This window comes from Ursus arctos, chromosome X (assembly GCF_023065955.2).
Source record: "Ursus arctos isolate Adak ecotype North America chromosome X, UrsArc2.0, whole genome shotgun sequence".
Classification (NCBI taxonomy): domain Eukaryota; kingdom Metazoa; phylum Chordata; class Mammalia; order Carnivora; family Ursidae; genus Ursus; species Ursus arctos.
Window position 1 is genome coordinate 42,609,664 of NC_079873.1, and position 26,547 is coordinate 42,636,210.

General features: G+C 38.1%; 1 protein-coding gene across 1 annotated transcript in view; it reads left to right on the top strand.

Moving 5' to 3' along the window:
* The window catches only part of LOC125281250 (centromere protein V-like protein 3), a 35,338-nt gene extending 16,424 nt beyond the window's left edge, over positions 1–18,914 (top strand). Inside the window, 2 exon segments of the mRNA XM_048213792.1 lie at positions 18,199–18,727; positions 18,730–18,914. Of these exon segments, the coding sequence (XP_048069749.1) occupies positions 18,199–18,727; positions 18,730–18,914 (714 nt within the window).
* Positions 18,915–26,547: the final 7,633 nt, after the last annotated feature.

Sequence of the window (26,547 nt, forward strand, 5' to 3'; positions counted from 1 at the left end):
TTAGCAAATTTAAGAAAACTGAAATCATATGAACTCTATTTTCTGATCACAATGGTATGAAACTAGAAATCAACAAAAGGAAAGCCAAAAAACCTTCAAATATGTGGAATCTAACACACTTTTTTCTTTAAAGACTTTATTTTAGAGAGAGAAAGAGAGAGTGCGCACCCACACAAGCAGGGGGAGGGGCGGGGGGAGAGAGAGAATCCCCAGCAGACTCTGCACTGAGTGCAGAACCCAAGATGGGGCTTAATCTAATGACGCTGAGATCATGACCTGAAATGAAACCAAGAGTCTGATGCTTAACTGACTCAGCCACCCAGGTGCCTCTAAATAACACACTCTAAAGAATCAATGAGTCAAAGAAGAAATTAAGAGGGAAATAAAATATATCTCAAAACAAATGAAAATGGAAACCTAACATACCAAAACCTATGGGATACGGCAAAAGCAGTTCTGCGAGGGAAGTTTATAGAGATAAATGCATATATTGAGAAATTAGAAAGATTTCAAATAAACAACCTAACTCTCCACCTCAAGGAACCAGAAAAGGAAGATCAAATTAAGCCCAAAGTTAACAGAAGGAAGGAAAGAATAAAGATTAGAGATCAGAAAAACAACATAAAAGGATTAACAAAAGTACACTGCTTTTCTTTAAAATATTTTATTTTTATTTATTTATTTGAGAGAGAGACAGATAGTGACAGAGATAGTGAGTGAGAGCACAAGCGGAGAGGAGAGGGAGAAGCAAGCTCCTGCTGAGCAAGGAGCCTGATGCAGGGCTTGATTCCAGGACCCTGAGATCATGACCTGAGCTGAAGGCAGATGCTTAACTGACTGCGCCACCCAGGCACCCCAGTAAGCTGCCTTTTAAAAGATAAGCAAAACTGACAAATCTTTAGCCAGACTAAGAAAGAAAGTGAGAAAATTCAAATAAAATTAGGAATGAAAGAGGGGACATTACAACTGATAACACAGAAATACACAGGATAATAAGAAACTACTGTCTATAGTTACATGCCAACAAATCAAATAACCTAGAAGAAATGGATACGTTTCTATAAAAACACAACCTACCAAAAATGAATCAGTAAGACATAGAAAATCAGAACAGGCCAATAGCGAGTAAAGAGATTGAATCAGTAATTAAAACCTCCCAACACAGAAAACCCCAGGATGAGATGGCTTCACTGATGAATTCTACCAAATATTTAAAGAAAAATTAATGCCAATCCTTCTCAAACTCTTCCAAAAATTTGAAGAGGAGGGAACACTTTCAAACTCATTCTATGAGGCTAGCATTACCCTAATACCAAAGCCAGATAAGGACACTATAAGAAAAAAGCCCCTAAAGGTCAACATCCCTGATGAATATAGATGCAAAAATTCTCAACAAAACATCAGCAAACCAAATTCAAGAACACATTGGAAGAATTATACATCATGACCAAGTAGGACTTATACCTGGGATGGAAGGATGGTTCTATCAATAAATGAAATCAATAAATCAATAAATGTATACACCAAATTAAAAAAATAAAAGATAAAAATCACATGATTATCTCAATAGATGCAGAAAAGCATCTGACAAAATACAAAATCCCTTCATGATAAAAATTCTCAACAGATTGGGTATAGAAAGAACATACCTCAACATAATAAAGGCCTTATATGACAAACCCACAGTTAACATTATATTCAGTGGTAAACAAGACAAGGATGCCCACTTGCATCACTCTTATTCAATATAGTACTGAAAGTCCTAGCTAAAGCAATTAGGAAGACAAAGAAATAAAAGACATCCAAATCAGAAAGGAATAAGTAAATTTTTCATTTTTTGCAAATGATATGATTTTGTATGTAAAAAAAATCCCAAAGACACAACCAAAAACTGTTGGAATTAATCAATAAATTCAGTAAGTTACAGGATGTAAAATCAACACACATAAATCAATTGCATTTCTATACACTAAAAAGTAAACATCTTAAAAAGAAGTAAAGAAAACTATCCCATTCACAATAGCATCAAAGACAATAAAATACTTAGGAATAAATTTAACCAAGGAAATGTAAGATCTGTATAATGAAAACCACTAGACATCCTTGAGAGAAATCAAGGAAGACACAAACAAATGGAAAAACATCTCATGTTCATGAGTCAAAAGAATGAATATTGTTAAAATGTCCACACCACCCAAAGCCATTTATAGAGTCAAGGCAATTCCTATTAAAATTCTTTTTTTATAAAGATTTTATTTATTTATTTATTTATTTATTTATTTATTTATTTATTTATTTATTTGACAGAGAAAGACAGTGAGAGAGGGAACACAAGCAAGGGGAGTGTGAGAGGGAGAAGCATGACCTGAGCTGAAGGCAGACGCTTAATGGCTGAGCCACTCAGGAGCCCCTCCTATTAAAATTCTAATGGAATTCTTCACAGAAATAGAAAAAAGCAATTCTAAAATGTGTATGCAACCACAAAAGGCCCCAAATAGTCAAAGCAACCCTGAGAAAGTAGAACAAAGCTGGAGGCATCACACCTCTGATTTCATACTATACTCCAAGCTATAGTGATGAAAACAGTAAGGTACTGGCATAAAAATAAACACACAGACCAATGAAACAGAATAGAGAGCCCAGAATTAAACCCCACATATTATGTCAACTAATATTCAACAAGGGAGCCAAGGACATCTAATGGTGTTGGGAGGGATGCCTGGGTGGCTCAGTCAGTTAAACATCTGCCTTTTTTTGTATCTGAATTCTTTATTGACTTAACTGCTACAGTGCTTTGTAACGAGGGGCAAGAGTCCAGGAGGGTACTGTTTTGTTTGCTGTCTGACCATGGCATCCTGTTGACCTTGCATGTACACATACAGGTGAAGCACATACAGGTGAAGGCTTGAACTCAGCTTATCTGAGTCTTGGCAGTACAACTTGTACTCCTCGGGGAACACATGAGGATGGGAGGCCTCTAAGGAGCTTCTGGGAGGTCATCCCCCACTCACTTCTCTGTCTCCCTTGAGAAGATGTCATGAAACAGTTTCTCATCACCTCCGGGGTTCAAATAAGATTTGGAACTTTCTGCCCAGCTCACCTGAGACTGAGGTGCAGAACAGAAGACTGCTTAGCTATAGTCTACAACTGGCTCCCCAGTACCAGGGTCTCCTGCAAATTGTGGAGCGGGCACCTGATCCCTTATGTGTCAGTGTGGTCCTTTGTGGTGTGTGAGGCAAGGATCACTAGGGACTAGCACTTTTGGTTTATTCTTCTTCCCACAGTCTATGTAAGAAACTGTCTCAAACCAAAAATGTCTTGTTGTATCATTACTGTCAAATCTTTACTTTGGGTTTTGCCTTGTCTTCTATATATGAAGTTGGCAGTCATAGCAGCATTGTCCACAATAGCTAAACTCTGGAAGGAGCCGAGATGCCCTTCAACAGATGAATGGATAAAGAAGATGTGGTCCATATATACAATGGAATATTACTCAGCCATCAGAAAGAACGATTACCCCACATTTGCAGCAACATGGACGGGACTGGAGGAGATTATGCTAAGTGAAATAAGTCAAGCAGAGAAAGACAATTATCATATGGTTTCACTCATTTGTGGAACATAAGGAATAGCAGGGAGATTGGTAGGAGAAGGAAGGGAAGAATGAAGGGGGGGCAAACAGAAGGGGTAATGAACCATGAGAGACTATGGACTCTGGGAAACAAACTGAGGGTTTCAGAGGGGAGGGGGGTGGGGGATTGGGATAGGCTGGTGATGGGTATCAAGGAGGGCACGTATTGCATGGAGCACTGGGTGTTATACGCAAACAATGAATCATGGAACACTACATCAAAAACTAATGATATACTGTATGGTGACTAAAATAATAAAAAAATTTTTAAGAATGCAAATGTAAAAAGGAAAAAAACTAAAGCAAAAGTTAGCAAATTTCTGAAAATGAAGAAGATACCTATGCATTCCAGGAGAATACCAAAAGTCTGACTTGAAATATGAGAATTTAATGAAATGAAGGAACTGAGTTCTGTCCAAGCTACATTACAGACTGCCAGCTTCATATATAGAAGCTTCTGCCTTCGGCTCAGGTCATGATCCCAGGGTCCTGGGACCGAATCAGTCCTACATCGGGCTCCTTGCTCAGCCGGGAGAATGCTTCTCCCTCTGCCTGCTGCTTCCCCTGCTTGGGCACTCATGCTATTTCACCCCCCCTCCCGACAAATAAATAAAATCTTTTTTAAAAAAAGGATATTTAAAAAAATGGTATTGGGGAAAACTGAATAAACACATGCAGAAAAATGAAACTGGACCTCTATCTTACACCACTCACAAAATTTAATTTGAAATGGATCAAAAACTTAAACATAAAACCTTATGCCATAAAACTCCTAAAAGAAAATGCAGGAAAGAGGCTTCCTGACATTGGCCTTGGCAATGATTTCTTGGATATGGCACCAAAAGCACAAACAGCAAAAGCAAAAATCAACAAATGGGACTACATCAAACTAAAAAAATTCTGTAAAGAACAACAACAAAAAAAACCCCCCAAAATGAAAAGGCAACCTCAAGAATGGGAGACAATTTTTGCAAACCATATACTGGATGAGGGGTTAATATCCAAAATTTAAAGAACTCACACAGCCTAATAATAATGAAAACAAAAATCCAATTCACAAATGGGCAGAGGAATCAAATAGATATTTTTCTGAAAAAGACATCCAAATGGCCAATAGGTACATGAAAAAATGCTCAACATCAATAATCATCGGGGAAATGCAAATCAAGGGACTCCAAATAGCCCCCCCAAAATCTTGAAAAAGAATGAAATTGGAGAATTCACACATTCTGATTTCAAAACATATTACAAAGCTACATTAATCAAAAGAGTGTGGTACTGGCATGAAGACAAACATATAGACCAATGGAATAGAATAGGAAGCCCAGAAATAAACCTTTGCATATGTGGTCAAATGAGTTTGGACAAGGGTACTAATAACTATCAATGGAGAAGCAGAGTCTTTTCAACAAATGCTGTTGAGATAACTGGAAATCCTCATGCAAAAGAGTGAAGGTGGGCTCTTAACTTATATCATATATAAAAATTAAGTCAAAATGAATCAAAGACCTAAACATAAGAGCAAAAACTATAAAACTCTTGGAAGAAAACAGGGGGAACCTTCATAACATTAAATTTGGCAATCATTTATTGGATATGACACCTAAAGCATAGGCAACAAAAATAGATAAATTGAACATTAAAATTAAAAACTGTGTATCAGAGGATGCAATCCACAGAGTGAAAAAAGCAACCTACAGGATGGGAGAAAACATTAGCAAATCCTGTATCTGATAAGAGGTAATATCTTGAATATATAAAGGATCACTACAATCCAACAATAACAACAATATTAATCTTACTTTAAAAATGGGCAAACGACTTGAATAGACATTTCTACAAAAATTATATACATATCGGCAACAAGCATGTAAAAAGACGCTCAATATTGCTAATCATTAGGGAAATGCAAAACAAAATTACAGTATTACCTCACACCCATAGGATGGCTGCTCTTTAAAAAAAAAGAATGGAAAATAACAAGTGTGGTCAAGAATGTGAAGAAATTGTAAATTCTGCACACTGTTAGTGGGAATGTAAAATGGTGCAGTCACTGTGGAAAACAGTAGTTCGTTCATTAAAAAATTAAAATTAGAGCTACTGTATGATCTTGCAATTCCATTTCTGGGTATATATCCAAAAATATTGAAAGAAAGGTCTTGAAGAGACATTTGCACACCTATGTTCATAGCAGCACTATTCACAATAGCCAACAAGTGGAAGCAAGCCAAGTCCCCCTCAATGGATAAATGTGTAAAGATAATGTGGTATGTACCTACAATGGAATATTATTCAGCCTTAAAAAGGACAGAAATCTTGACTTATTGTACGACATGAATGAACCCTGAAGACATTATCCTAAGTGACATGAGCCAGTCACAAAAAGACAAATACTATATGATTCCACTTATATGTCTAGGGCAGTTAAACTCATAAGCAGAAAGTATAACATTTGTCAAGGGCTGGGGTAGGGGGAAATGGAATGTTGTTGTTTTATGGTTCTAGAGTTGCCATTTTGCAAGACGAAAAAGTTCTATGGCTTTGTTGCACAACAGCATGAATATATTTAATACTAGTGACTTAAAATTTTAAGATAATAAAATTAAATATTTTTAAGATAATAAAATTAAATTTTTTTAAATTTAAAAATTTTTACATAATAAATTTTATATGTATTTTACCACAATTAAAAAAACTTTAAGCAACTATTTATTGAGTGCCTGTTGTATGTCAGCCATTAAGCTCTGTTCTTTAGCAGTTCCTGGGTGGCTCAGTCAGTTAAGCATCTGATTTTGGCTCAGGTCATGATCCCAGGATTCTGGGATCAAGTCCCACTTTGGGCTCCCTGCACAACAGAGAGTCTGCTTCTCCTTCCCCTGTGCTGCTCCCCCTGCTTGTTCTCCACCCCCCGTCTCTCTCTGTCAAATACATAAATTATTTTTTAAAAAGCTCTGTTCTTTAAGAACATATTTTAAAAACAGCTTTCTGGGGCACCTGGGTGGCTCAGTTGGTTGAGCAGCTGCCTTTGGTTCAGGTCAGGATCCCAGGATCCCACATGGGGCTCCTTGCTCAGCAGGGAGCCTGCTTCTCCCTTTGCCTGCCACTCTCCTTCTTGTACTCTCTTGCTCTCTCTGACAAATAAATAAATATGATCTTTTTAAAAAATAAATAAATAATAAAACAGCTTTCCTATGTGGAAACTCCTATGTTTCTTCCCATTTTATGGACATTGAAATTGAGGCTCTAAGCAATTTTGTGATTTTCATGATCTCCTAGCATGTTGAGCTTAGCTTCAGAGTCAGACATCCTGGGTTTCAATTCCAGTTTTACCATTGACTTGCTATGTGGTTCTGGACAAATTAGTGAACCTGGGATCCTATGTTTTTTCATCTGTCAATTGGGCACAGTAATCGCACATGCCTTCTAGATTTTTGTAAGGATCAAAATAGATGGTACATGTTAAGAACTCCAAACAGTATCTGGCACAGTAAAGAGGGATTTTAGTATTATTATCATGTACCCAGAGATTTCTGACCCTAATAGCTAGACTCAACATTCCACATGATGCCAGAATCTGTGTATTCCTTAGGGCTAGATCATCATATCCTCAGATAAAGATCAAATCTGTATCAAGAACACTGGAATTCTGTATATTCTGTCTGCAATTACGGATTTTATTATTCCAGATTTTCCCTTATGAATAGTGAAATGTGCATAAATGATAATTCTTTCCGTTTATTGACAGATGCTATACACCTGGACTGTGCTAATCCCTAATGCTCAAATGATGTATGATAGAAGTAGTAACATTTACTGAAAGCTTCCTGTCAAACAAGCTGACAGTTTTGGTCAGTAACAACAAGCCCAGATAGAGTCCCTTCATTTCTTACATAGACAGGAAAAATAATATAAACATGGTGTCACCTCCCACCTCCCTTGTTCCACAGCATGACATCAAAGCAAAATTAGCCAGATGAAAGGCATCATCACTGATGTGGAACTCTTGCTTAGGAGTCATTTCCACATTGCAGCTAGGCATTGGGCTATTCTGTAGCTTTCACCTGTACCCTGAGGTCAGGGGGAAGGGAGGAAATCAAGATGAAAAGTCTTAGAACCAGAGAGGTGATAAGGGAGATGGTGAGAATTGGTCTTGTAGCAGTGTCTCAGACACCAGCCGTCTTTCCATGTTCCTGGAGGACAACAGGGCATTCTACCCAGCTCCAGGTCAAACTTCTGAAACTTTACATGGCCCATATACAAGTTTGTCAGTGTGCTGGCACAGAACAGTTTCTCTGCATATACTCTATGTGCCAGAAATAATCTGATGCTCGTAACAGCCCACATCAAACTGCCTTCAGTTTTACCAGCGTACAAAATAGATATACACCGCCATTCCAACCAGACTATGGGATCTTTGAATATAGAGAGCAAGATTTAACATACTCTTATTCTGCTAATACCTAACTCAGTGCAAATACTCATAGAATAATTGTTGACTTATTCAAAGGAATTCATTTTGTACTTACGTGACCTACTCGATAGAGTTGAATTGCTTATAATAAAAATTTGTTACACAATTTCTGTAACACATGGGTTTTTTTTACTTAAATGAAGTAATAAGAGAATAACTGTGTGACTTGATAATAATAATGACATTCCTTGTTCATAAGAGAGGACAGAGAGAGACAGAGACAGACACAGACAGGGACAGAGAAAGTAATTTATTTTTTCCATTATAAGGAAAGTAGCATAGAAAAAGATTTGACTGTGGATTCAGAATATCATGTAGGTTTGATTCTAGGTTCTGTTATTTTCTGCTAAATAACCTTGGGTAATTTGATTAAACTTCCCTATAGCTATGATCCCTCATCTCCAAAATGCGAATAAGACCAGTACTTACTGGCCTTGGATGTATTGTTTTCAGTATTAAATTATACGTACATGTAGGGATGCCTGGGTGGCTCAGTCGGTTAAGCGTCTCACTTCGGCTCAGGTCATGATCTCAGGGTCCTGGGATCGAGTTCCACATTGGGCTCCTTGCTCAGTGGAGAGCCTGCTTCTCCCTCTACCTGCCGCTGCATCAGCTTGTGCTCTTTCTTGCTCTTTCTCTCTCACAAGTAAATAGAAAAATAAATTATACATATATGTATACATACATACACACACTTTTTACATTTACACACACACAGATTTATATATGTGTGCATATGTATATGTATAAATATATCCGCAGTGACTGGCACATAGTGAGTGTTCATTAAATAAGGTATTCCTGCGCTACAGGTTATTGTGTCATAAAACTGTTTTGAAATCACCCAAAATTGTAGCAGCATCTTCAGAATTCCTGAGATGTGTCTTCCAGATTTCTGTTTCCTTATTTCATCCTATTTGAGGCCTGAAGTCAACCTGACCTTAAGGGAAAGAGATTATTTTTAAAAACTCTATGTTACATTTGCTATGGGCTGAATCTTGTCACCCCCAAATTCATACATTGTAGCCTCGGTACCTCCGAATGCAACTGTATCCAGGTAGGTGTCTTTAAAGAAATGACTAAGTTAAAATAAGGCCCTCAAGGTGGGCCCTAATCCAACTTGACTGGTGTCCATGTAAGAGAGAATTTGGACACACAGGGAGACACCAAGGATGTACACACACACAGAGGAAAGACGTGTGAGAACAGTGAGAAGGCACCCAGATACAATCCAAGAAGAGAGGCCTCAGAAAAAACCAAACTAGGGGCGCCTGGGTGGCGCAGTCATTAAGTGTCTGCCTTCAGCTCAGGGCGTGATCCTGGCGTTCCAGGATCGAGCCCCACATCAGGCTCCTCCGCTAGGAGCCTGCTTCTTCCTCTCCCACTCCCCCTGCTTGTGTTCCCTCTCTCGCTGGCTGTCTCTGTCAAATAAATAAATAAATCTTAAAAAAAAAAAAAAAACAAACTTGCCAACACACTGATCTTGGACTTCTAACCTCCAGAACTGTGGGAAGAATTTTTTTTTCTCTTTCTAAGCCACCTAGGCTGTGGTATTTTGTTATGGCAGCCCAAGCAGACAAATATAATACGATGTGTTTCTGTCTCTTTTTCTAGACTAAAATCAAGAAGTATCCCTGATTCTTCTCTCTTACCCCAGTGCACACAGACTGACATACAGTAGGTGCAAAATAAATACCTACTCACTGTACAGTACCAGTGAAGTAGACTAGGAGAAGGGGTTCCTATTTACTGAGCATCTAATGTGGCAAGAATAACAGGGTAGGGATAGGTTAAGAGTGGAGAGATTTGAAGTCCCATAGACCTGGACTTGGATGTCCACCCCCAGCTTTATACCTGAGGAGCCTGGCCAAGTTCTCTGTCCTCCTCCATGCAGTGAACTGACTCACAGAACATGCTCTGGGGTCAGGCTGCCTGGTTCATATCAGCTTCGTTGCTAAATTTCAGTGTGACCCATGGGATATTCTTTGAACATCTCTGTAACTCATTCTCTTCACCATAAATTAGATAATAATGGTTGCCACATCTTGGAGCTGCCTTGAGGATTAAATGAAATGATGACATGATGAAGTGCCTAGAACTGTGCCTGACTCAGTAGAAGCAGTTTATAAAGTTTAGCTCTGAAAATGTACATACTTCAGAACAAGCAATTATATAAACTCAATAAGTGTTGGTAATTAATATTAGTTTATGGCAATTGATACTAACATTATTTCATTTAGTTCTTCTAACAGTTATGCAGTGTAGGTAATAATATCTGCCTCCTAATAATATCTGCCTCCTATAGAAATTGAGTTGCTGTGGCTAGGAATCCTAACCAAATGCCCCCTGAGAGAAAGTATTGGTCAAACAGAAAAAAGTTACACATGCTTACAGATAGTGTTACTAAAATGTCAATAGAGTTTTCATCCTAAATTTTTTTTTATCCCAAAATTTTATCTCAGGAAGACTGACTCCAGTTTTGCTGACTTTTCAGCTTCATTGAAAAGAAACAAACGTGAAGGAGGACTGAATATCCTGCATCATACATGAAGTGGAATTTATACTGGTCTTATAGTCTGATAGGACACTACTGGGTTTTAGACTTGGTCGTAAGGACTCACTTTCCTCACTTGTAAAACGAAGGTGCCCATACCTTTTGAAGGTATATTGGGAGGTTTAAATTGAATAAGGTACATAAACCTCTTAACTTACAGTTTGTACTACATAGTAGGTTTTGATACAGGTTTAGAGTTATCTTTGTATTAGCATCATATGTCACAGAACCTGTTACGTGGCCAATGATGCACTTTCAATTTTTTTTAAATGAATGAACTAGAGCAATGAATCTCAAATATTTTGGTCTCAGAAACCCTTTACACTCTTAAAAATTTTTGACGATGCTGAAGTGCTTTAGCTTATGTGAGTCATGTCAATTGATGTTTACTATATCAGAAATGAAAACTGAAAATTTTTCAAATACAAGAATATACAAACACACATTCCATTAAATGTCAGAGTGAGGATGTCGTCACAGGTCCTGTCATCTCTGGAAAAATCTGCTATTTATTAGAGAGTGAATAAGAGTGAAAAAGGCAACTAACTTTTAATATTATTACAAAAATAATTTTGACCTCTCCAACCCCAATAATGGCCTTATGAACCCCTGACCTAGAGGGAGATATTGCAAATTGTGGGGAAGTATAAATTCAGGGCAATCCATCTGGGAAACTGAAACTTTGACTTATAACCTGCTTTTTGTGTTCATTGATCTCCACTAAAGATTTACCGTCTTCAGAAGTTGCATGAATTGAAGAAGGAAACTTGATGCTGTGGTAATTGAAGTATTTGGTCCAAGGAATCATAAATATTTACCAAACTCATATAATTCAAGAAAAAAAATAAAGTGGGGGTGAGGGAATGTGGGAAAAGGAGTAACATTCTTTGATCTGGCCTTCAACCAACTAGTGGAGGACTGGTAGTCTTGTTTACCTCCACAAAATGGCTATAAGTAATATGTGTCTTCCGAGTATATCACTGTACACAGAGTAAGAAGTGAATAATTTTCTAATGCATGGGTTGACCAAATCCTAGATGGACAATGAATGTACAAAAATACTCTAGTTATGATTCTGAGATTTCAAGAGACATATGTAAATCACTTGTGGCATAACTGCATAAAAACTATATTCTAAAGTTTCGTATTTAATTGTTTTCTTGAGATGATGTCTCCTCCCAAGGGAAAATGATGTACTTATTTATTTAGAAACATTTATTTCCACTATTAAATTATAAATGATTCTTCTTTTAGAGTGAGCATTAATACTTGCATCTGTCCAAGTTGCATACGTGAGGTATTTTTTTTCATGTGTTGTTTTCTGCCTTGGCATGTGTTGCATCTTTGAGGTTGTTGATAATAAATCACAAGTTTCAATATAATATTTAGGAAACTAGTAGATAATTTGTTTCTATGTCTGTTAGATTATAGCTGATGCTAGGCAACTGAACTAAAGATCTACCTCCTACTCTTAATTTTGAAAAATCTCAAACTTACAGAAAATTTGAAAGAACTGAAAGAAGACTAAAATGAGTCCCCAGAGGGGCACCTGGCTGGCTCCGTCTGCGGAACATGCAACTCTTAATCTTAGGATTGTGAGTTCGAGCCCCATGTTGGGTGTAGAGATTACTTAAAAATAAAATCTTTAAAAATAAAAACATAAAATGAGTACCCAAACACAAATGTTAATAATCTTCCATGTTTGCTTGCACACATTCTATCTTATTTATTTATATCAATCATCTATCTATAAACTATCTAAACTTTATGCTGTACCATTTGAAAGAAATAATCAGATATTATGACACTTTTAATATTTCAGTATTCATCTCATAAAAATAAGGACATTTCCTACATGACTGTTAGCAAACTTAAGAAATTTAATATTAATTCAATGATATTATACAAATAAATGTATTTTTAATTTCCTCAAATGTTCCTCAAATGTCTTTCATAGATTTTTTTTCCCCTAATACAAGATTCAATTATTTGATCTATTGGATGTATGCTTCTCTTTTTTCTTTTTTTTTTTAAAGATCTAAAACAAATCCCTCAAACTTTTCTTGTTTTTCATGGCATTGGACTTTTGAACACTCCAGCCAGTTTTCCTTTAGAATGTCCCACAATCTATACTTTTCATTTTCATAATTTCATAATTAGATTCTGGTTAAACATTTTTGGTGAAAGTTCTACAGAAGTGTAATTATATATTTAACACTGTACATCAGAAGGCATATAATGTCAGTTTACCTCAATCTTGGTTAAACTGGTGACCAACTAATTTTCCAGTTAAATGAGTATTTTCTTTTTAAGATTTTATTTATTTATTTGACAGAGAGAGAGACAGCTAGCGAGAGAGGGAACACAGGCAGGGGGAGTGGGAGAGGAGGAAGCAGGATCCCAGCAGAGGAGCCTGATGTGGGGCTCGATCCCAGAACTCCAGGATCACTCCCTGAGCGGAAGGCAGACGCTTAACGACTGAGCCACCCAGGCGCCTCTAAATGAGTATTTTCCTTTAGTAATTGTTAAGTCGTCATCTGTGGGTTAATAACTTCAATACCCTATTCTCTAATAATATTTCACTTGATGATTTTATCATTCATTGATTATCTTGGCCTAAATCAATTGTGACATTGTTATTTATTAATTAGTATTTTTATTTTAAGAAGAACTATTTCCCAAATTTGCCCTTCATTCTTCACTCTTTTTAAAAATCTTTTGCACTAGGGACACCTGGGTGGCTCAGTCGGATAAGCATCTGCCTTTGGCTCAGTTCATGATCCCAGGGTCCTGAAATTGAGGCTGCAACAGGCTCCCTGCTTAGTGGGGGAGCCTGCTTCTCCCTCTGCCTGCCACTCCTCCTACTTGTGTGTGCTCTCTCTGACAAATAAATAAATAAAATCTTAAAAAATAGTTGGGAAAAAATCTTTTGCATTAAGTAGATTATAAATTTTTAGAAACAGAGGCTCCTTCTATTCTTCCATATGCCTTGTTAGAGTAGCTTGTGTCTTGCTATATGTCCTAGATGCACTAAAAAATATTAACCAGATTGAAAGGTACAAACCAGAGAAATCAGAATCCTGCTTCATGTTACTAGTAACGTTTAATAATGAGTATTTCCAGTACTGAGAACTCATCATATGCCACACACTAGGCTGAACATTTTAAATGCATTATATTTTAAAATTATGACAACAATTATACAAAGTAGACATTATTCTTAACTGGTTTACATGAGTTATAACTGAGGCCCAGAGAACTTAATCATCAGAGAAAATTATTTAATAATTAATTGCTGATGATCACATCAACTCCTGAAATCAGGGATTCTGTGATCTGACTCTGAGCTAAAATCTAGGCAGAAAAAAAATAATTATTCCTAGTACAATAGCATATTTAGGGTTCTGTGAAATTGAATGTTATAAGGACCTAACAAACCTATCTGATCAATGTAGACTACAGTTGAAGATGTATTAGTCTGCCTTTTTTTTTAAGTAGGCTCTGCACCCAGTGTGAAACCCAGTGCAGGGCCCGAACTCACAACCCCAAGACCAAGACCTGAGCTGAGATCAAGAGTTGGATGCTTAACTGAGTGAGCCACGCAGGCGCCCCTAGTCTACTCTTTTCTAATAGTACCCAGGAAATAATTATATATCCCATTGATAGATATTCTAAATGTCTACCAGGTATCCTATATATCATATCTCTTTTAATCTCTGTGTGATACCTCAAGTAAGTTTTAGTTTAATGTCAACAGAAACAAGGATGTGGATACAAAATCAATAGCTTTGAAAGAACTGCCAGACTGTCTTCCAAAGTGGTCATATAATTTCTCATACTCAACAGCAATGAATGACAATTCCTGGTTTTCCACATCCTCTTCTGCATTTGGTATTGTCAGTGTTTGGGATTTTAGCCATTCTAATAGGTGTGCAGCAGTATCTCACTGTAGTTTTCATTTATAATTTTGGCTTCACTGGTAAATTCTAGCAAACATTTCAGAAAGAATTAATACCAATCCTTCTAAAACTCTTCCAAAAAATTGAAGAGGAGAGAAGATTCCCAAACTCATTTGTAAAGGGTTATCCTGATAACAAAGCAAGACAAGGACACTACAAGAAAAGAAAATTAAAACACAGTATCCCTGATGAATATAGATGCAAAACTCTTCAATAAAATACTAGAAAATGAAATTCAACAGCACATTAAAGAGTTACACAACATGATTAAGTCAGTCTTATTCCTGAGATACAAGGATGCTTCTACCTATGCAAATCAATAAATGTGATACATCACATTACCAAGATGAAGGATAAAAATCATATAATCTTCTCAATAGATGCAGAAAAAGCATTTGACAAAATTCAACATCCTTTCATAATAAAAGCTTTCAACAAATTAGGTATAGAAAGAATGTACCTCAACAAAATAAAAGCATATATGACATGTAACATGATATGCAGGGAAAAGCTGAAATCTTTTCCTCTAACATCAGGAATAAGACAAGGGTGCCCACTTTCACCACTTCTATTCAACATAGTGCTAGAAATTCTAGCCAGAGCAGTTAGGCAAGGTAAAGGGGAAAAAAGCCATCCAAATCCTAAAAGATGGAGTAAAATTGTCCCTATTTACAGTTGAAATTATCTTATATAGAGAGATTCCTAAAAATTCTACAAAAAAACTGTCAAAACTAATAAATGAACTCAGAAAAGTTTCAGGGTACAAAATCAACATACAAAATTCACCTGTGTTTTTATATACTAACAATGACCTATCCAAAAATACCTCAAGAGCACAACCCCATTTACAATAGCATCAAAAAGAATAAAATACCTAGGAGTAAATTTAACCCATAAGTTAAAGATCTGTACACTGAAAACTATAAAACATTGATGAAACAACATTGAAGAAGACACAAATAAATGGAAATATATTTGGTGTTCAAGGATTAGAAGAATTAATGTTGCTGTAATGTCCATTTTACCCAAAACAATACACAGATTTAGTACAATCCCTTTTAAAATTCCAGTGGCATGTTTCACGGAAATAGAAAAAAAATAATCCCCAAATTTTTATAGAACCACAAAAGCTCCCAAATAGCTAAAGCAATCTTGAGCAAGAATAATGAAGATGGAGGCCTCACACTTACTAACTTGAAACTTATTAAAAGGCTATATTTATCAAAACCATATGGTACTGGCATTAAAACAGATACATAGACCAACGAAACAGAAAAAAAGAGCTCGAAAGTAAACACACACATATATGGTCAACTAATATTTGACAAAGGAGACAAGAATACTCAATGGGGAAAGGATAGTCTCTTCAATAAATGGTGCTGAGAAAACTTGATATCCACATACAAAAGAATGAAATTAGACCCTTATCTGATATCGTACACAAAAATAAACTCAAAATGTTTTCAAAATTTAAATATAAAACCTGAAATCATAAAACTCCTAGAAGAAAACATAGGGGGTAAGCTCCTTGACATTGGTCTTGACAATGATTTTTTTTTTTTTTTTGGATTTGACAACAAAAGCACAGGCAACAAAAGCAAAAATAAACAGGCTGGACTACATCAAACTAAAATGTTTCTGAATAGCAAAGGAAAAAATTTAAAAATGAAAAGAGAAATTATGGAATGGGAGAAAATATTTGCTAACCATACCTGATAAGGGGTTAATATCCAAAATATATAATGAACTCATATAACTCATTAGCCAAAAAATACGACCATTTAAAAATGAGCAAGGGACCTAAATATACATTTTTCCAAAGAAGACATACAAATAGGCATAGGTAGATGAAAAGGTACTCAACATTACTAATATTCAGGGAAATGCAGACAAAAACCACAATGAGATATCACCTCACACCTGTTAGAATGGCTATTAACAAAACCTCAAAAGATAAGTATTGGTGAGGAGGCAGAGAAAAACCTTGTGCATGGTTGGTGGGAATGTAAATTGGTTCAGCCATTATGAAACACAGTATGGAGGTTCCTTTAAAAATTAAAAATAGGACTACTATACAATCCAGCAATCCCCCTTCTGGGTATATATTGAAAAGAAATAAAATCACTATCTCAAAGATATCTGCACTCCCATCTTTATTGTAGCATTATTCACAGTAGCCAAGGTATGGAAACAACCTAAGTGTCCATTGAAAGATCAATGGACAAAAAAATGTGCGCACACACACACACACACACACACACACACACATACACGCAATAGAATATTATTCAGTCTTTAAAAAGAAGGAAATCCTGCACTTGGGAGAACACAGATGAACCTGGAGGACATTATGCTAAGTGAAATAGGTCAGACACAGCAAGGCAAATATTCTATAATCTCACTTATATTTGAAATCTAGAAGGGGGATTGCTGGATCATATAGTAGTCTTATTTTTAATTTTTCAAGGAACCGCCATCCTGGGATGAGGCTATCTAGGTCACATCAGCTTTATTACTAACTTCTGGTGGGACCACGGAAAATTCTCACCATCTCTGTGTCTCAGTTCCCTCATTTGAAAAATAAGCTTAGTAATACTTTCAAATAGTCCTCATCTGTGTTCCTAGAGCCCCCTGCTATTGCTATTTATTTTCTAGGTGAAAGGCATAGATGTTGTTCAGGATTACACTGACAGAATCAAGAACGTGAACCCAAAGATAAGTGAAATTGTCAAATACAGATGAGCTCCTTCACACATACAAGGAGATGGCTTTCTTGGGTATCCTGTTTCTTCTTTGGCCACTCATCCCCAGTCCATCCCACTATGCAGCTTCTTCCTTTGTGTCTCTCCTTTACATTCTCATGACCCCCCTAAAAGACTGCTAATTCTTCATGGTAAACCCTTTCATGTAATTCGTCTGTTTCCCTACCACAGTAGAACTTGAGATGCTTAAGGAGAAGGATCAAGTTATGCTGGCTTTTACCCATCTAGCATCCAGAATACTTCCTGAATCTTAACATAGAAGAAAACTAAAAATAAATCTAATGAAATTTTTTAAAACTTAGGAAATTACTGGAAAATGAATTTAGAAATAATATAGATATAATAAATCCCATTCTCTTCTGCTGTATTAAATATTTCAAATATATTCTTGAATTTACTCCCCCCCTACACTCGAATAGAGTGTATTATTACCCTTTTCTCATAGAAGATTACTGGGACCCAGAGAACTTCAGGATCATGTCCATGGTCCCAGGGCAGGCATGTGTAACAAAATGAGCAAGGATATAGGCAATCTCCAAGTGTCTATGGACGATGTAAAAAAATATATATATTTTAGGAGAAGAGGCTACAGATACAGCTTGCCAACACGTTACGCCAGTAAAGTTATTTTAGGATCAGAGGAAGGGTCTTTTGGCCTCATTTTCAACAAGTGGCCAACTCCAGTAGTGCACACAAAGGGGCAGCCCCAGAAGTTCTTAGAACCGGAGCACTCCCCGGGATCATACCCCCCTTCTCCACCCAGCACTGCAGGGTGACCACTTAGCCAGATTTACACTTACGGCTGAGGATGCCACGGTCAGGAAAAGGAAAAGGAAAAGGACTGCCGCCCAACCGCAAAACAGAGTGGCCCAGGGATCCCTGCTTCCCGTTCTCCCCGCCATCCACCTCCACCCTCATCCTTACTACCCCCTCACCAGCTCAGCCTCGGGTCCTGGCGCCCGGAGCGTACTGCTTGCGTGTTAGTCCAAGCCAGGGTCAAGAGCCTGGCTGCGGCGAACAACACTGCTGAAAGCAAGCCGGCAGGCTGTCCAGTGAAGCGGACTGCAAACAACACTGCCATATACATGGCCCTAGCGCCCTCCCAGTCCCTCAATGAGATGGACCTGGGCGCGCAGCGCGAGCGCTGGGAGACGTTCAGGAAGCGACGGGGCCTCAGCTGCGAGGGTGCCGCCAAGTTCCTGCTGGACACCTTCGAGTACCCAGGCCTGGTGTATCACACGGGAGGCTGCCACTGCGGCGCGGTCCGTTTCGCCGTCTGGGCCCCCGCAGATCTGCGCGTGGTGGATTGCAGCTGCAGGCTGTGCAGGAAGAAGCAGCACCGACACTTCCTCGTCCGGCCTCGCGCTTCACTCTCCTGCTGGCCGCCGAGAGCATCGTCACCTATCGATCCCACACGCACCCCGCGCTGCACAGCTTCTGCTGCAGGTGCGGGGTGCAGAGTTTCCACGCCTCTGTCTCTGACCCCCGCGTGTATGGCGTCGACCCGCACTGCCTGGACAAGGGAACATTTTCCTAGAGGTAAAGCCCACAAACACGTGAAGGCCCCCTTACTGTCCTAGCAGTACACGCTCAGCTTTAATCAATTAAGCAAGTTTACCCTGTAGGTGTTCTATGTTTATTGCTCTAGAGGCATGTGCTCCAAGTAAGCAGATCGTGGTCGTTGAATCTGTTTTTCAGGGTGGTGGCTTGCCCTGCAACCTCAGTTATCCAGTGGGTTAAAAAAAAAAAAAAGTTGATTCAGTTTGTACAGGGTCTTCTTGTTATAAGAAAGGGGGTGATGATTTCCAACCTCTTCACACAAGGGCGCTGAAACCGAAAGTCCTCATTTGTGGCCATTTTTGCAGTATGCTAAAATAAGTATGAGGCTATGATTTAGAAATATCACGGTAGGGGGGTTTGGGTTGTTCAGTGGTTAAGCCTCTGCCTTGGCTCAGGTCGTGATCCCAGGGTCTGGAGATCTGCTCAGCGGGAAGCCTGCTTCTGCCCCTCCCCCTCCTCCTGCACGTGCGTGCCCTCTCAAATAAATGAATAAAATCTTAAGAAAAAAAAGAAATATCATTGTAAATTTCAGAGAAACAGAAAAGATGAAAGTCTCAGAGGCAGAGCAGGAGTAAGTAGGGTGGGCGGGTACAGGGGTGATTTCTTGAAAGGCTAGCGTTACTATTTAAAAGATCTTGTATGTATGTTATTTTGAGAAAACTAAAGACTAGGTGATGCATTTTATATAAAAATAGTCTGTAGAAATTCTATGTAGAAAAATACATAAAAATAATAAGCTTAATTTCAAGAAGATTAAATAAATGCTTACACATACATACAATTCCTAAAAGTTATTGCCTCTCCTTTTTTTAAGTTTTTTGTTTTAATTCCAGTTAGCTAACACACAGTGTTATATTAGTTTCAGGCAGGTGTACATTATAGTGATTCGACAATTCCATACATCACTCTGTGCTCATCACAAGTGTATTCCTTAATCCCCATCTATTTAACCCATCCCCCCACCCTCCTCCTCTCTGGTAACCATCAGTTCTGTATAATTAAGAGTCTGTTTCTTGATATGTCTCTCCCTCTCTCTTATTTTTTCCCTTTGCTTATTTGTTTTATTTCTTACATTCCACATGTGAGTGAAATCATACGGTATTTGTCCTTCTCTGACTTATTTAGTTAAGCATTATACCGTCTAGCTCCATCCATAGCATTGCAAATGGCAAGATTTCATTCTTTTTATAGCTGAATAATATTCTATTGTAAATATATACCACATCTCCTTTATCCAGGGACACATGGGCTGCTTCCATATCTTAGCTATTGTAAAGTAGCGTTTCTATAAACATAGGGGTGCATGTGTCCCTTTGAATTAGTGTTTTTGTATTTGGGTAAATACCAGTAGTGCAATTGCTGGATCATAAGGTAGTTCTATTTTTAACTTTTTGAGGAACCTCCATACTGTTTTCCACAGTGGCTGCACCACTTTGCATTCCCACCAACAGTGCAAGAATATTCCTTCTTCTCCACATCCTTGCCAATACCCGCTGTTTTTTGTGTTGTTGATTTTAGCCATTCTGACAGGTGTGATGTTGCCTCCCCTTGTTGATGTTAATTCTAACTATTTGTAAGTTACCACATTTTACTCTTGATTCCAGCAGGTTTGCACATTCTTTAACTTCAGTAATAATGAGAAAATTACACTTGGCTAAATTTGGGATAAACAATGCGAGAGGGGAGATTATATTCCTATTTCCCGAATGGAGAAAATCAGGCTCAAAAGATTAAGTCACTTGTTGAAAGTTATACACTAAGTAAGTGGTGGAACTGGGACAGTCGCCCAAGTCCATCTGAGCTCAGCATCTATATTATCTATAGTATCTCTCTCTCCTTTTCCTAGAATGCACATTTTTTAATACCCACCCCTTTTTCAGAAAGTGGTGTGATTCTGTCACTGGATTTGGGAACCAACATTACTGTTGAATGCACAAGGAAAGTTGAATAAAATCATCCCATTCTTTTAAGGGACCACAAATTCCTAAAACAATAAAAATGTTATTTAGAAGGTAGAAGAAAAGATAGAAATCTTTCAAATTTATTTAATGGAGTCTAGCCCCTGATTCCCAAACCTGGAAGAGATAGTATTCTATAGACATAGAGAAATATGGATCTATTTTACTTATTAACATAGATTAAATTTTTTATCAATAAAGTTTAAAGAAAATTTAACAGTTTATAAAAATCTACCATGCTCTGGTATTTTCCTAGTCATGAGAGCATGGTATAATATTAGGAATATTTTAACATTTTAATAATCCATTATATCAATTAGTCAAAGGAGAAAAATCATATGATCAACAAAGAATTCAAGAAATTCAAACTGCAGTTTTTCTTAGTTCTTGTTTAGTTCTTATCAACTGATAGAATTATGTAAAAATTCTCCACTACTATATTCCTTATCTAAAAGTCTTGGAACTAAATATTTTGGAATTCATACCCCATGCATTACATAAGATCCATCACAGGGTCTGGAGCAATACTACTAAATCTAATACAACAGTATTTCTGCAGTGAAACATATAAATAATCACTCCAAGACATAAAAAGATTGCAAATAGCCTCATGTCAGTTCAGGTCAAATTTTATGGGCAAATGAATCAGGAAAATTAAGTTCAACTTTCAAAGCACTTTCAGTTTTAAAATTGCGTATAAGGGATTTTGAGTCTGAGGTATATGTCAGTTCTTCTTGCCTTTTATAAGGTTTTTTCTTTTATGCTAACTTTTAATTGTCATTGAAGTAGAACATATAAAAAGAAGAGTGCATAAATTATAAGAGGCAACAACTTGACGTTTTATAAAGTGAAAACATGGGGATACATGCACCCCGCTATTTATAGTAACATTATGAACAACAACGAAACTATGGAGAGAACCAAATGTCCATCGACTAATGCATGGATAAAGAGGTGGTACATATATACAATAGAATAGTACTCAGCCATCAAAAAAGTGAAATCTTGCCATTTGCAAGGACATGGGTGGAACTGGAATGTATTGTGTTAGGTGAAACGAATCAGTCAGAGAAAGACAAATACCATATGATCTCACTCATATGCGGAATTTAAGAAAGAATACAGCTGAACAGATGGAAAGAGGAAAAGAAAAAAAGGAGAGAGGGAAACAAACCATAAGAGACTTAATAATAGAGAACAAACTGAGGGTTGATGGAGGGAGGTGGGTGGGGGATGGGCTAGATGGGTGGGGGATTAAGGAGGGCACTTGCTATGATGAGCAGTAGCTGTTGTATGTAAGTAATGAATCACTGAATTCTACTCCAGAAACCAGTATTGCATTTTATGTTAAATACCTAGAATTTAAATTCAAAAATAATAAAATATTATTTAAAAAAAGCAAAGTGAGGGGCGCCTGGGTGGCACAGCGGTTAAGCGTCTGCCTTCAGCTCAGGGCGTGATCCCGGCGTTATGGGATCGAGCCCCACATCAGGCTCCTCCGCTATGAGCCTGCTTCTTCCTCTCCCACTCCCCTGCTTGTGTTCCCTCTCTAGCTGGCTGTCTCTCTCTCTGTCAAATAAATAAATAAAATCTTTAAAAAAAAATAAAAAATAAAAAAAATAAAAATAAAAAAAGCAAAGTGAAAACATGAATCACGAAGATTAAAATATAGAACATTACTGGCACCCCCAGAAACCTGTATTATGCTCCCATCTAGTCATTACACCTGACTTAACCACTATTCTGACCTGTATGACTATATATTCATTTTGCCTGTTTTTTAAACTTTATGCAAACAGAGTTATCGTGTACCTTTTTATGATTGCTTTCCTTCACTTAATACTCTGATTCGGGGATCTGTTTATATATATTTGCTGTAGATAGGGCTATTTGCTTGTTTCATGTCTGTGTGGTGGTCTCTACTATGAGTATACCACACTGTATTTATTCACTCAGCTGTTGATAGATGTTCGGATTGTTCCCAGTTCCTGACTATCATCAATAATGATGCTGTGAACGTTTTTAGTCATGTGTTCTGGAGAACGTTTGCATTCTGTTTGATATATACATGGATTGTGCGGTAGCCAGAATTCCATGATGATGCCCAGTGATCCTTGTCTTTGCACAATCTCCTCCCATTTGGGTGTGGATGGAACCTGCAGACATGATGAGATATCCCTCCCATGATGATGTGAAATTATATAGCAAAAAGGATTTTGCGGATGTAATTAAGGCCACAGATCAGTTGGCCTTAAGATAGGGAGATCGTTCAGGGTGGGCCAGACCTAATCAGGGGAACGCTTACAAGGGCGTAGGCCCCTCCTGAAAGAGAGATTTGAGGCATGAGAGAACATGTTCAGGGGCCACATGGTGAGGAACAGAAGGCAGCCTCTAGGAAAGGAGTGCTGCCCCTGGCAGACAGCCAGTGAGAGAAAGGGGCCTCAGTCCTCCAGCAGCCTGGAATGGAATTTGGCTGACAACGTGGATGTGTTTGGAAGGGACTCTTCCCAAAAGCCTCCAGAAAGGGGCACAGCAAGTCCACTGCCATCTCACCCTGTGAGACCCAGAGCAGGGAAGCCAGTCACACTGGGCACAGACTTCTGACCTGCACAACTGTGAGCTAATAAATGGGGGTTGTTTTAAGCTATTAGGAGTGTGGTCATTTATTCCACACCAATATGAAGCTAATACAGAGTTTGGTACCTGAATGTGGGGTGCTGCCACTGCAAACAGATAAAGATGTAGGCCTGGCTTTGGAACTGGGTAGTGGGTGAGGGCTGGAGGAATTTTGAGATGCATGCTAGAGAAAGCCTAAGTGGCCTTAGAAAAAGCCTTGATTGGGCGCCCGGGTGGCTCAGTTGGTTAAGGGTCATGATCTTGGGGTCCTCCCACTGAGTCCTGAATGCAGTTCCCTGTTCAGTGGGGAATCTGCTTCTCCCTTTCCCTCTGCTCCAACCCCTACTCATGCGTGCTTGCTCTCTCTCTCTCCCCCCACCTCTCAAATACATAAATAAAATCTTTAAAAAAAAAAAAGAAAGAGAAAAGAAAAAGCCCCGATTGCCTCAGACAGGCCGTTACTAGGAATCAGCTGAATTTCCAAACTGCTTTGGGACTTTAACTCCTCTTTGCCTTCCATTCCCACCCCCCACCCCTCTATTAAATCAAAATGTTATAGGTGTTACCTATGCCTGTCCCAGCATTGTGTTTTGGGGTAAGATAGTTTGTCACTTTAGTGTCATCGGGGCCAGTCGGAAAGGGATTGTGCCCTGGGAGTTGTACTGCATGGATTTTACCCAGAAACCTCATCCATGCATGACTTAGATGACTGAGATGAGATTCTGGACTGAGCTAATGAGATTTTAGTGAGCATTTGGAATTGAGCTGATGCCATACTACCATGAGAAATTTGGAGACTGTGGAATGGGGTGAATGAATTTTGTGTATGTGACAGACTGGATCCCTGTGGGCCAGACTGTAGACTGTGGTAGGTAGAATTCTAAAATGATTCCTAATGACCTTCGACCTTGTGTAATCCCCCCCTGTTGAGAATGAGTGTGCACTTCCAGAGAGACTCATCTGTGTGTGGGTGTTTGGAAGGATCGCTGTGGCAAGGAATTGTGAGAAATCTCTAGGAGATAAAAGTGGAACTAAATTCTCCCAATGCCTTGAATGAGCTAGGAAATGTATTTTTCCAAAGAGCCTCCAGAAAGAAGCACAGCCTGGCTGTCTTAAATCAGCTTGGGCTGCTATAACAAAATACCATACACTGGGTGGCTTAAATAAGAAGCATTTATTTCTCACAGTTCTAGAGGCTAATGAGTCCAAAATCAAGGTGCCAGCAATTTGATGTCTGATGAAGGCCCACTTCCTGGTTTGCAGATGGCCACCTTCTTGCTGTACCCTCACAGGCTCTGTTCTTTTCATCTCCTTATAAGGGCACCAGTCCCATCATGGGGCCACACCTTCACGACCTCATCCAAACCCATTGGCCTTCCAAAGGCTTCACCTCCATATACCATCACAATGGGGATTAGGGTTTCAACTTGCAGATTTTAGGGAGACACAAACATTCAGTCTGTAGCATCGGCCAACCGATTTCTCAGGCTGATTTCACTTTGTGAGACACTGAGCAGAGAACCCAGCCATACCATGCATGAACTTCTGAAACTACAGCACTGTGAGCTAAAAATGGACATTGTTTTAAGCCACTGAGTTTGTGGTAGTGATTTTGGGTATTCTGGGAGGTGTTTACAGATATTTCATAATTTTAATTTTCATATCCTTGATGACTGAGTTTGGGCAATCTTTTATTTGTTTATTGGTCAGTTGGATGTCCCATTTTGTAAAGTGCCTGTTAAAATACTGTGCCGATGTTTAGTTGCATTTACTTTTTTTCTTCTTTACATATTTTCTTCTGTACATAAAGTATTTGTTGGATGTGTGTGAGGAGACTGTGTGTGTGTGTGTGTGTGTGATGTGTGTGTGTGTGTGTAGTCTTCTGGAATTAGTTTTTGTGTATGATGTAAGTTAGGGGCCAAATTAATTTTTTCCATAGGGATGGATATCCAATTAGTCCAGCTCCACTTACTTAAATGACTGTCCCTCCACCCAAGCACTGCATTGGTACCTTTGCTGTAAATCAGGTGGCCATATATATGTGACCATATATGTGTCTGTGGGCTCTTTGTTCCATCAGTCTGTTTGTCAATTTGTGTACAAAAATCACATTATCTTAATTATTATGCCTTTAAATTTCTTCTTCTTGATGGCTTTGGCTGTTCTTAGATCTTTGATATCCAAATATATTTTGGAATCCGTTTACCAATTTCCGTTTACAAAAAAACAGTTGGGATTTCAGCTGGGATTATGTTGAATCCTTAGATCATTTTGATAAGAAATCTCTTTAATTTTCATAATATTGTCTTCTAATCCATAAGCATGATATATCTCTGATTTACCTAGATCTTCTTTAATTTCTCTCAGAAGTGTCATGTAGATTTCTGGGCAAGGTCTTGTGATTCTTTTACTAGATTTGTCCCAAATATTTGATGTTTTCTGATTCTATAGTAAAAGGCATTTAAAATTTTTTCTTCATAATTTTTTATATTAATATATAGAAATACAACTCAATTTTGTAATTTTTTAAAGATTTTATTTATTTGACAGAGAGAGAGAGAGACAGCCAGCGAGAGAGGGAACACTAGCAGGGGGGAGTGGCAGAGGAAGAAGCAGGCTCCAAGGGGAGCAGGGAGCCCCATGCAGGGCTCAATCCCAGCACCCTGGGATCATGCCCTGAGCCGAAGGCAGACACTTAACAACTGAGCCACCCAGGTGCCCCTCGATTTTGTAATATTGATCTTTTACAAACTAAATTCACTTATTCTACCATGATATATATACATTTATTTGTTTTAAGTAATTTTATGTAAACAATTTATATCTCTTTAATTTTTTTGAAGAGCTGAGAAACATTTCCCCTAAAGACCCCATGGCATTTTACATTTATATCTTATGAACTACAACTGGGAAATGTCCATTCACAAACCAGTCACTGGAGTGGTAATGAGATAACCATGACCCGGTTAGTCAAATATATGGTCCTTTATATATTAGATACATTACATTATGATTATGATGTTCATAATTTTTCTT